Source organism: Leptopilina heterotoma, unplaced genomic scaffold (genome assembly GCF_015476425.1).
Source record: "Leptopilina heterotoma isolate Lh14 unplaced genomic scaffold, ASM1547642v1 Lhet_6, whole genome shotgun sequence".
Lineage (NCBI taxonomy): Eukaryota > Metazoa > Arthropoda > Insecta > Hymenoptera > Figitidae > Leptopilina > Leptopilina heterotoma.
The window spans coordinates 2,182,313-2,195,769 of NW_025111137.1; the positions used below are offsets into that span (position 1 = coordinate 2,182,313).

General features: G+C 25.6%; 1 protein-coding gene across 33 annotated transcripts in view; it reads right to left on the bottom strand.

The window, feature by feature from the left end:
- The window catches only part of LOC122509239 (microtubule-actin cross-linking factor 1), a 323,170-nt gene that overhangs the window by 118,460 nt on the left and 191,253 nt on the right, over positions 1-13,457 (bottom strand). For 3 of the 33 annotated variants that reach the window (XM_043623153.1, XM_043623139.1, XM_043623158.1), the window contains exon 2: positions 10,734-10,948. The exons of the other annotated variants lie outside the window; for them this stretch is intronic. In XM_043623153.1, the coding sequence (XP_043479088.1) occupies positions 10,734-10,948 (215 nt within the window). The remainder of the gene's footprint in view (positions 1-10,733; positions 10,949-13,457) is intronic. 33 annotated transcript variants of the gene reach the window in all.

Here is a 13,457-nt window from a genome sequence, read left to right on the forward strand (position 1 = left end):
CCTTGTGGAGTCAATGAACGTCTACATAATGAGAAAAAAATTGAAATTCTTGACACGCTCCATATTTTAATTCTAAAGATTTTTTTTTTATTTTATTGTTATTGTCAGAAATCTGTCAAATTTTATTATGGAATGTACTATAAGTACAATTTACTCAAAATAACCTCAATTTTTAACCGATATGTACAAAAAAATTTCTTTTTGCTTAAAAGGGGGAAGCACACTTTTTGTAGCAGTTTATCCAGAATATTTATTCCTCGACGATGGTACGCATGCACTATTTCCATAACGTCAGGACCGTATATTAAAAATTCCCAAACCTGGACTTTAAATTACAGAAACTAATTTATAACTAATTTCAATTCTCATAAAATTAGAAAATGTAACGGGAAACGATAAATGTTTAAAAGTGTCGCACTTGTAAGTTCAGTAGTTTCCTTTTTATTTAATGAAGATATATGGGCAATTCTACGTGAGATTTCAGTCGACCTCTTAAAATCGGCCAAAAATATTTTTTTTCTATTCTGTATTGAAAAAAAACAGATACGTATTTTTTTATTATTTTTTTGGAGGCCAAATTTTTGAGTTATGAATTTTCAAAATTTTCGCTTTTTAAATATAGCTATATTTTTAATGTCAGATAACTCAAAAAATATTGCTTCTTTTCATTTTTTGACAAGAAAAAAAAAGTTTTGTTTTTCTCTCTACTTTTGAATAATCAAAACAAAAAATTTTTTTTTTCATTTTTTATTAAAAAAATAAAAAAAATTTATAAACAAATTAATTTTTTTTAACTTTGGGTATGATAAATTTTTAATTTTCTTTTTCTAAAACATACCTGGAAATGATAAGAAGGTTTTGCAAAAAGTTTCAGAGTGGGCCTGACAAGTTTGATGGGTCCAAAAAAAAAATTAAGCTGTCCGTGCAGGTCGCACGCACGTGGCACAATGGGATTTTTTTACAATTTATTATTAAAAATTGTCTAGAGCCTACAAATTTTATCGAATTTTGATTATTATTGAATTTTTAGGCTCTAAACAATTTTTAATAATAAATTGTAAAAAAGTCCCATTGTGCCACGTGCGTGTGACCTGCACGGAGAGCTTAATTATTTTTTTGGACCCATCAAATTTGTCAGGCCCACTCTGAAACTTTTTGCAAAACCTTCTTATCATTTCCAGGTATGTTTTAGAAAAAGAAAATTAAAAATTTATCATACCCAAAGTTAAAAAAAATTAATTTGTTTATAAAATTTTTTTATTTTTTTAATAAAAAATGAAAAAAAAATTTTTTTGTTATGATTATTCAAAAGTAGAGAAAAAAACAAAACTTTTTTTCTCTTGTCAAAAAATGAAAAGAAGCAATATTTTTTGAGTTATCTGACATTAAAAATATATCTTCATTTAAAAAACGAAAATTTTGAAAATTCATAACTCAAAAATTTGGCCTCCAAAAAAATAATAAAAAAATACGTATCTGTTTTTTTTCAATACAGAATAGAAAAAAAATATTTTTGGCCGATTTTAAGAGGTCGACTGAAATCTCACGTGGAATTGCCCATATACAGGTCGCGACAATTACCACGTTATCTTATCTGACAAAAAAACCACAAAGTCTATAGAGTTTAACTCTCACCAAGTATTGGGTTTAGCAATCGCAAAACTCAATACCAGTTGAGTCTACGATTTCTCTCCTTTATATATATTATTTTAAAAATTAAATAAATAAAAATACTAATCTCAGAAAAATAGAAAAATAGAAAAAATTTCCAAAAAAGAAATAATAAAGAAATAGTATGAAAACTAGAGCATTAATGATAGAATATAATTGCTCCTCTATATATTATATTTAATCAAGTCATTTATTTAAAGAGCAAAAAAAAAATGCAAAAATTATAAATTTGTTTGCTTGTTCTCACAGGCAATTAACGACAACAAGATGAAGAAAAAAAATACAGAAGAACAAGAAACATACATTTTCGAAACGTCATTTTACGACTTGCCGTACATTATGATCAGCCATATAACCTTATGGGGTAGGGTACCCGCTTTTAAGAGGTTCGACATTGCCATATATGTCTCCCTAATGACGTCATCGCAGTGTGAAGCAACAAACTGGTCTGCAAGGAAGAAAACAACCTGCTGTATGATTTGATTTACCCCCCACTTTTCATACAAGAAAAAAAAGAAATTCCGCGAATTGTATTCTGCAAAAAGGAGAAAATAAACGAGGAAGAAAAACGATTAATCCATTATTCATTCTTGTGGAAAAAGGAGATGCTTTTTCTATACCCTTTTTTGCTTTCTTTTATAAAAGTGAGACTATATCTTTATCTAATTTCTGCTTTTTTATAATAAGGCTCAAAATTTCTGAAGTGTGCCACTAATTTTTAGATGGAGAGAAGGCGCGTGATTATTCCCCAAATGTCCATTTTACCGAACTGTCATTTTAACGAATTGCATTTAATCGAACTGTTATTTTAACGAAATGTCACTTTTGCGAATCGCCATTTTTATGAATTGTCACTTTTTCGAAAAGTCATTTTTGCGAAATATCATATTTACGAATTGTCATTTAAGCGAACTGTCATTTTTTCGAATTGTTATTTTTACGAAATGTCACTGTTGCGAATTGTCATTTTTGCGAAATTTTCTATAGTAAATCTATATATGCATACAAGTTTACTATAGCAATTTTCACAAAAATGACAATTCGCAACAGTGACATTTCGTAAAAATGACAATTCGTAAAAATGCCAATTCGAAAAAATGACAGTTCGCATAAATGACAATTCTTAAAAATGATATTACGCAAAAGTGTCAATTCGTAAAAATGTCGATTCACAAAAGTGACATTTCGTAAAAATGATAATTCGTAAAAATGATATTTTGCAAAAATGACTTTTCGTAAAAGTGACATTTCGTTAAAATGTCGATTCGCAACAGTGACATTTCGTAAAAATGACAATTCGAAAAAAAGAACAATTCGTAAAAATGATATTTCGTAAAAATGAATTTTCACAAAAGTGACAATTCATAAAAATGTCGATTCACAAAAGTGACATTTCGTAAAAATGATAATTCGTAAAAATGATATTTTGCAAAAATGACTTTTCGTAAAAGTGACATTTCGTTAAAATGTCGATTCGCAACAGTGACATTTCGTAAAAATGACAATTCGAAAAAATGACAATTCGTAAAAATGATATTTCGTAAAAATGAATTTTCACAAAAGTGACAATTCATAAAAATGTCGATTCACAAAAGTGACATTTCGTACAAATGACAATTCGAAAAAATGTCAGTTCGCATAAATGACAATTCGCAAAAATGACTATTTATAAAAATGACAATTCGAAAAAATATATTTTGCAAAAATAACTTTTCGCAAAAGTGTCAGTCAATTCGTAAAAATGACGTTTCGCAAAAGTGACATTTCGTTAAAATAACAGTTCGGATAAATGCAATTCGTTAAAATGACAGTTCGGTCAAATGACATTTGGGGAATAATCATGCGCCTCGATGGAGAGATTTTTACATGTCATATCTACCACTATATTTGATGGATTTTGATCCTTTAGGGGGATTTTACAATGAAGATTCATGTCCTAAAGATGAAAATATAACCTCAAAAGAAGCCTAATTAAGGGTGATTTTACAATAAGATTCAAATTATCAAAAAGCAAACATAGTCTCCGAAGTTTGGGTGGTTAGGGCCTTTAGGCGGATTCTACCATGGAGATTCATGTTTTCAAGAGGAAAACATAACCACAAAAGAAACCTAATTTAAGGTGATTCTACAATGGAATTGAAATCTTTAAAGAGCAAACAACGCTGAAAAGTTTAGGCCTTTAGGAAGATTGTAGAATCTACCATCAGATTCGCGTTATCAAGAATCAATCATAACCTTAAAAGTTATGTCATTTAGGCTGATTCTACAATAAGATGTAAATTGTCAAAAAATCGAAAAACAAACATAACCTCAAAAATTGGGTCATTTTGAGAGATTCTACAATGGAAAAAAGTTTAGTCAATAAATATATAAATATAAGTTTATACTTTGTGAAAAAACTTTTTAGAAATGAGTAAAAATACAAAAAAATCTGTTTTATATTAATAAATGAAGGTGACAAATGTAAGAATAGAGAATATGTGGAAAAATTGAGGAATAATGAAGAATATGGAAAATAGATTGATCCAATTGTACGCGATGATTTTCCACCTTGAAAAATCGGTAGAAAAACTTGGATGAAAATATAGGGAACATGTGGGTAATAAATTGATCGAGACGCCTCAAGGCAAGGTCACTTGCGTGTACTTAAAAAAAATGACGTAAGTTCTTTAAAGTAATACAATTTGCCTCTCCAGATTATTAATTTTATCGATTATGCGTCAAAAAATACACGCGCTCTTGATTTAGAAACGAAAAAAGAATTGTATTGATTCTAATATATGATACTTCTTGAGTATTATATACTCTATATTTAAAACTTTACAATATATATTGTATATTACATTATTTATTGCAGATTTAATGTTGAATATTTAATTTAAATATATTTTGATATATTTTTGGCACATATTTTAATATTTCAATCATATATTTTTTTTTACATATAATCAACTAATTCGTATATTTATTTAATTATTTATTTATTATTTCACTCATTTCTTTTGGAAATTAATGAATAATAAAAAATAAGTGAAGGAAGGAAAAATAAATTATAAACAAACAAAAAAGTAATAAATAAAATACAAAAAAGTAGTGGGAAGAAAAATAAAGAAAAATTTTTATTTATTTAAAAAAGTGAATATTTTACTAGGTTATTAATAAATTATAATATTTGAAATATATTAACAAAAAATACATTGAAAATTTTATGACTGTAACCTTCTTTGATTTTTTTCCCCATCATCCATATAGAGATTTAATTGGTTCATAATGCTTGAGGCTTTTAAGAGTAATTTTTATGATTACATCTCCTTAGCGTTTTTGTTGTTGGTTATCAATTTACAAGGTAATAATTATTGTAAGGCAAAAAAATATGAAAAAAATATGTCGACGTGAAAATTTTCTCAGTATTTTAATTTTTGCATTACTTTGTATATTGGATTTCATTATTCCTCAATTTTTCTATTATTCAAAAAAAAGTTTCATTATTTCGCAATTTTTCTATTATTCAAAAATACAAAAAAAAAAGTTTTTTTTAAAGTATGCTGGGATTTTTTTTTCTTGTTCACAGAAATTTAAAAAAAAACAAAAATAGAAGAGTGAAGAATAAGAAAAAGAGAAAATAGTAGAAAATCCATTAGAAAATGAAAGAAAAATAAGAAAAATGATGGAAAATGACGAAAACGAAAAACACTAATTTTTCGATGGATTATTTTAATCCTTCAGTGGATTTTTCCATTCCTTGATGAACAGAAGCATTGCAGGTTATTTTAATCCATTTTGGTGTTAAAATAATACCTAATAATTTTCTGTGGCGTTAAAGCATTACCCAATAATTTTCTGTGATAAAGAAGATGACTATGAAGACAATAAAAAAGAAGACGAGAAAAAAAGAATTGTTGAAGAAAGATGAAAAAGAAAATGAAGAAGAGAACGACACAGAGAAAGAAGTAGTACTAGAAAGAAGAAAGAAACAATTTAGAAAATGAAGGAAGTATTCAGATAATTGAAAATATTATAAATAAAGAAAACGAAACCGAAAAAGAAGATGATGAAGAAATGGAAGAAAAAGAAGAAAAAGAATGAAACATAAAAGAACAATTAACTATAATAATCTTCGTATTTAATTCTTTTATTCTGTCTGTCCACACTTTGAAGTTTTATTTATGCTTTAGGTTTTTTTTCTTTAACCTTCGGAGAACACACCTCTTTTTTAGATCATTTTTCAATGCTCAACCAATTTTAAACTGTTCATCTGATTAACCTAAAGATTTTTTAAAAATATAGTTTAAACTCTGTAAAATAAGTCTGTGTACTTTAAAATACTTATAAAAAATATTAAACAATAGATAAAAAGCTTTTCGCAAAAAATCGTGGGGTCAAAATGACCCCATGTGTTCTCCGAGGGTTAAAAAATATTGTTTGACAAATCGAAAATATGCAGGTATTTTTTCGTGATTTATAATAAAATAATATTTGAAATTAAAAAATAAAAATTTTATTAACAAATAAATTTTGTTTATTATATGCTTTTTTTATAACAAATTTCGTTTGAATGATCTAAATTATGTAAATTTTTCTCCTTTTTATTTATAAAAAAAAGAAAATTGTTCATGTTAAAAAATTATGATTAAAAAATAGGAAATGTACCCATTTTATGCATAATTTTTATTTCTTAATAACAATATTGTTCACAAACTGATTTTTTTTCTTTGGAAAAAAATCATTATATATTTCCGTTTCTTAATTTTTTTTGTAGAAAATTCTCAATCTTCATAAGGAAATAATAAAATTCAATGTTTTTTAAAAATAAAGGAAAAAAATATTTATAAATTCTAATTGTGAATTACAAATTTTAATTGAAAATTAAATTGAAACTTTTTAAATTTTTAAAAAACTTATAAAAGTATTGTTATAATATAATATTGTTATAAAACATGAAGAAATCGATCACTCCGAGTCTTCGACTCGGAGCAATCGATATGTTCATGTTTTATAATATATAATTAAAGATGACCGAGTGATAAAATCATTATTTTATATTATAAGAATTATTGTTACTGTCACTTTTTCAAAATTATTCTCATCATTTCAATTTAATTATTATTTTCTAGAATTTTCAATTATTTTAATTTATGAAATTAATTTATAAAAAAAAAATTGAATTATTGTTGGGAAAAAATTTATAAAAAATTTTGTAAATAATAGAATTCCTGTGAAATTTTTATTATTTATGAAAATAATTAAATGTTTGCGTAGAATTTTATTAAAAAAATTTTTAAATAATTGAATTCCTTTTGGGAAATTTTATTAAAATAGTAGATATTGAAAATCATTGAAATGAGAGAAAATTTTTTGAAAATAATTGAAATTAGGACAAGAATTTTATTGAAATTTTTGAAAATAATTGAACTTTGGGGAAGAATTTTGTTATTTATATAAAGATGATTGAAATTTATGGGAGAATTTTTTTTTTTAATTTTGAACATAATTGAATTTTGTGAGAAGAATTTTATTCCTTTTGAAAATAATTGAATTTCTGCAATATTGTATTTGTAATTTCTCCAAAATTGAATTTTTTTAGTGTTTTCAACAAAAATTTGAATTAAAAATTTCTATATTCTATTATTTTTCAAAATTGCTAATTTTATTTAAAAAAGTAAGTAAGAAATTAGCAGCGAGTGAATTGTTGCTAGTTAGGAGAAATGAAAGAAGAAAAAAGAGTGAATAAAAAATCTTAGTGTAAAAGGGCAAGTAAAAGAAAAAAAGAAAAAAAAGTCGAGTGAAGAGGAGAGTATGAAGGGGACGAGGTCGACTCGTAGTGGAAAGCGTCCTAGTGATCTACCTGGACAGTTAGTCATGGTGTGATTGTGCCGAGTAAGTTGCCAGGATCACCTTGGCCATTTATAGAAGTAAACTGAGTTGGAACCAGTGTTTCTCGTCGTCGAGGAAACTGGTACCTCAATATCACTATCTATACAGCAATAAACTCCGAAAAATTTTAAACCCCCACAATAAAAAAAAAAGTTTTTCCTCTAAATGGACTAAGTTATAAAAAAATGAAATAAATTCAAAGTGTTTAAAGTCCTACAATTTTAGACATTTTAAAAATTCCTTTTACTTATATTTAGCTCTTATATTCAACTATAATTTTCTCAAGTTTCGTCAAATTTTAAGAACCATTTGCAGATTCTGATATTTCTGACTTATTGGAGTCACGACGAACTATTTTAATTTTATAATTTGATGTATCAAATTTACAAAATTAAAATAATTCGAATAAAACTAATACCTTTTCCTATGATGAGAATGCAATAATTAAAAATACTAACGTAATCAATTTATTTCTTTAAAGAAGAAGAAAAAGAAGAAAAAGTGCCACACTCCTTATCGCGATTTATTTTCTTCGGCATTCGATTAGCTTCGCATAAGTGACGTTTTCAACTTTTTCTATATACACCCTTCGATAAGCTTTCGCCGGAAATACTTCTAGGAAGTTAAAACCAGTTACACACTCCAACTTTGACTTTTCAGTTCGCTTTTCAGACATAATTGCCTTGTGTGCGTAAGAAGATATTATGCAGCAGAATGAAAAAGAGGTATGATCGGCTCACTTCACGTCACTCACTCACTCACTTTACTTATACGAACAAAACAGAAAGAAACAGTTATGTGCATCAATTAAAGTTCCAGGTGAATTACATTTCAATTTCATTTTTGTGCAAACATTTTTTTTTTAATTCTGTCTTGTTATGTATGAGAAAAAAAAATTTTTTTGATTATCGATTTCAATTATAAGGAGAGTATTTTTGTTTCTTATGAGATATTAGAATTTAGTAGTTAGGGTTCGTTCATACACCACGACGTGGACAATTTTTTTTTTAATCACCCTCCTCTCTCCCATAGTTAAGGGAAAAAAAATATTAATTTCTTACCAAACAATGTTCACGTAGACAGTAAGTTGTCTACGTGAATATTTTTTGGTGAGAAATTAATATTTTTGGTAGAATATAAAAACATAATTCTATAAAGAAAGATTTTTATTTTATGATGGTAAATATAAATTTATAATTAATAAAAAAATATTTACGATATTTTAAAATATATCTTAAAAGTTTTGTACTACAGGCCTCGGATCGAATTTAAGGCGTGAAAAAAGTATCTTTAGTCAATTAAAAATAAAAAAAATCGAAAAAGTTGTTTATTTATCTGAAGTCAGATTTTAAAAATTCAAAATGGCGGATCCAATATGGTGGCCATTTTTTCAAAATTACTCAAATTTGCATGTCAGATTTTCTAAATTCAAAATATCGACCCCGAAAACCTCCGAGTAGCAGGTTTGAAGCAAATTTGAGAAATTTAAAAAAAAATAGTTCGCCATATTGGATCCGCCATTTTTAATTTAAAAAATTTTTAAAATATAACTTTATATTTATAATCAGCGACCCCAAAAATCCTAATTAAGACGTTTTTAGTAACTTCGAGCTAAACTTTATCTCTAAATCAATTATTTTTAATAATTTTCGGAATAAGTTTTTCGAGAATTAAATCATTTAAATACAAAAATGCAATTTTTTAATAATAATTGGAACTGTAACTGTCCATGTTTTTTTTTAAAGTTAATAATATTTTCTGAAAATTATAATAAAGAAATTCTTAAAATTAAACTTTTAAAAATATTTTAAAATAATTTTTGAAAAATATAGAAAAAAATATTCAATTTTTTAAAAAGAATTTTAATTAAAAATTTTGAACATGATTGTTTTCTCCAAAATGTTGAAAACGATTTTAAAAAATTTTCATGTTAAAATTATTTAAATGATTTAAATCTTCCATAAAATTGTTTTTATATTAACTTTTTGAGAGGAAATCAATGGACAGAAAATATTTCGTGTCTTTTTATATTTTTATTTTTCTGAAAAATTGATAGATTTTAAAATCTATCCATAATTTTGTCGAAAATATGTTTTTGTATCTACAAAAAATTACCGAATGAAAAATTGTATTTTACAATTTTTCGAAGCATTTTCTTATTAAAGAAAAAATTGTTTTTAGGTTGAAAATCCTAAAAAAAAGTTGATATTCAATTTTTTTGTATGGAAATTCACTTGTTTATTTTTCTAACTATTTCAAATCATAATTTTTTTAAATATAAAATATAAAAAAATTATGGTAAAATTATGATTTGAAATTAGTTGGGGGTCGTCCATATACCACGTAGACACTTTTGGGGGGAGGGGGGGGGTTAAAAAAAGTTTGAAAATGTCCACGATCCCATGTATTTTTGTGTCCACAAGGGGGGAGGGGGGGTCAAAAATCTTTGAAAAACTGTCCATGTGGTATATGGACGACTCCTTGGAAATATAAACAAGTGAATTTCCATATAAAAAAATTGTATAATAATGGTGTTTTTTTTAGCATTTTCAACCTAAAAACAATGTTTTTATTTATTTATTTAATAAATAGACGGGTTTTTTAATAAGATAAGATCAGAATACCATTGATTTTTTCTGCCCATTGATTTTCTCTCAAAAAATTATTTTAAAAATAATTTTATGGAAGATTTAAATCATTTTGTTGATATAGTCAAAAATATAGTCGAAGTTTCCATTTAACACTATAAAAATCGAAGTAAGTTGCATTTTATACTAAAAGTGTGGTATTTTGTTGCAATATTTGGAAGAAAAGTCGAAAAAGTCGGAATTTTTGAAAATCAATCGAAAAAGGTTTAATTTTTTGAAAATCATCTAAAAAGTCCTAATATTTGAGGCCTGGTACTACTAAAAATAATTTTTTTGATAACAAATCTTTTTAAAATTAAATAAAACAATAGTGCAAAATTTGAAAGTAGGATAAACAAAATCTAAGAAATTTTTTACTGGGTTAGCAACGGTTGTTATGGAATCGTTACCATATAGAAACCGTTGTCACAGTTACATTTAATATGGTAACAATTGCTATACAGTAACCACAGTTACCATAGTTACGTATTCACTATTTCTCCAAATTTCGCATAATTTTATCGAATTTTTTTTTTTTTCATTTCTTTTGAAATTTCTTACCCGAACTGTCTTTGCAGTCTTCGTCGGTGTTTGATGACCCGAGCTCGTGCTCGTGTAACGTAATGATTTCTGATATCCTTGTTTCGTGAGATCCTCAGCGACTCTATTCTCCTCGCCTCGTGTCAATGTCGTTGTCTTTCGAACAATTCTCGTCACTATTCGTCTAGCTCCATTTTCTCCACGTTTCGAGGTTCTTGTCGACTCGATCGACGAGCCTGTTTTTTTTTAAATTCATCCCTTTGTATTAAGTAGAAGGACTTATATTTTCATCTCCAACTCGAAATGAATTTGTTTTTTTTTGTTCTATTATGAAATTCTCTTTTGTTTCCAATTTAAAAAAATATTTTTTAGGATTTGTTTTATTAATTAATTCTTTAATTTCTAATTATTTGCAACTGTCATTGAAAAATATATGGTAATTAAAAACGAATATTTGGTATTATTGAACAGTAATGCAACTTTGGCCGCGTGACCTAATTACCTATCGTTTCTGAAATTCGAAGTCAAGGGTTCGAATCCCCTCTAGAGAGAATCAACTAAAATCGCTAAAGAAATTTTTTTCAAACCGAACTGTTAAATAAGCCTAATAATTTTAATTTTTCTAAATATTCCAAAGTTTTCAAGTTCATGAACAAATATGAATACTATTTTTTTTATTACTCTTAATTATTAATGTGCAAAGCGGCATAAAAATAATATTTAACGAGGCTCGATATAATGTAGTCGTTATAATGTAATAATAATATATTGAAAGGTAATATTTTGTGTTGCAAATTTAAGATGGGATTTAAATGATAATTAAAAATTCAAGATCTAAAGAGGAAGTGAAGGTAGTTGTAGAGCAAGGTCAACACAATGTTGTAGGCAGTTATTTAAAATTGATCTTCGTATTGACGTGAAAATGGTAAAAGATAACGAGGCCTCGATGAATTCAGTGGGAGGATATTTGTCCCGAAGGACTTATTCCAATAAGAGTCAGGTATAATCACTGCATATCATTTTCATCACGCAATTCAAATTAAACGGTCTATTACTACCTCGAACACACCTCTCCAGATTTTACTAATTTTACTTAATATTATTTACTATTAATTTAAAGTTATTATTTTACTATTATAGTACATTATTATTACACTACAATATTAATATTACACTATTTTTTTTATTGTCAACAATACTATTTGTTATTTCACTATTTTTTACTCCTGTAATTATAATTATTACAATTATTGTGCTATTTTCATTAATAATATTTTTATTTTGGGTATTATTTTGCTTTGAATTTTTTACACTATTTTTGTATAGATTAAAAATTTTATCAATATTTTAAGTACATGTGACGTGCTCTGAAGAAAGGTACCCTAGAAGTAGAAAATTTTAGGTTATGTTTGTATTTTTTGGAATAAAATGTTTTAATTCTTCATTGCATATTAAATCATTAATAAAAACTGATTTTAGTTTTAAATAATTAAACCGAAACTGATAATTAAAGTAACAATAACACAAACATAACCTTAAAATTATTTGCTTCATAGATACCTTTCTTCAGTGACAGTCACATATATTTTTTGATTATTATTATCTTCTAAACTCGGGATTTATTGTAACAATAAATTATAATTAAATAAATAATTAAATAAATATATTAACAAATGTTTCTAAATATATCGTTATATAATAAAGTACTTTTATTATTGTTAAAAATTTCTATATCTATATAGAATTGTCTTTTTTTAGAAAAAGTTTTTATCAAATATAAATCAAGGTATTCCGATAATTCCTGATCCATTAATGATAAAAAGAAGCTAGTGCAAATATTACCTCAAGAATGTAATATGCATTAAGTATTAGAATTATACAAATGCTCTTTATCAAACTTTGATAAAATACAGCATTGCAAGATAAAATTATTTTTTTCCTTTGCATCAAATTATCAAGCAATTAATGGTCAAAATCATTAATGGTCTTTTTACAATGTTCACGAAATATTAATTTTATTGTAATAATTATTCGTCCAATTAGCAAAAATAAACAATATTAAATAATAATTTTTTAATAATGTTAATAATAATAATAGTAATAATAATAAAAATAATAAAAATAATAAAAATAATAAAAATAATAAAAATAATAGTAATAATAATAATAAAAATAGTAGTAATATAACTTAAGATAATATAATTTTAGTAACAATTATACGACTAGTAATAATAAATAATGTATACAATAATATTTAAGATAAAGAATATCGAAAGATTAACGCACATTTCGATTAAAAATTCGAAAAATTATTTTTAAAAAATATAAATAAATATAATAACTATTTAAAATTTAATAATACATTATAAATTGTAAATATTGACACAAAATATTGATAAATATTTTAATTTTGACTCTTAGCATTGTATAGAAATCTCTTTTGAATAAAATTATAATCAAATTTGGACTATATAGGTATATATTATTATTTAAATTGAAAAAGAAATGGAAAAAAAATGTCACAAAACGAAAAGAGAAATATTTTTGATCCTCCCACTGGACCGAATAGTCGTCGAGCCTGACCATTTAAAGACTTTAACGCGTGGGTAAGATCAAGGTCGCAAAAGTATCATCTGATCAGCTGACAATTTCCATTTTGTAAAAGGCACAGGTTTCTCATTGGTATGCTAATCAAACTACTCTTGTCCTGGACAACAAAACGCCTACTGTATTTATTTCTCATCC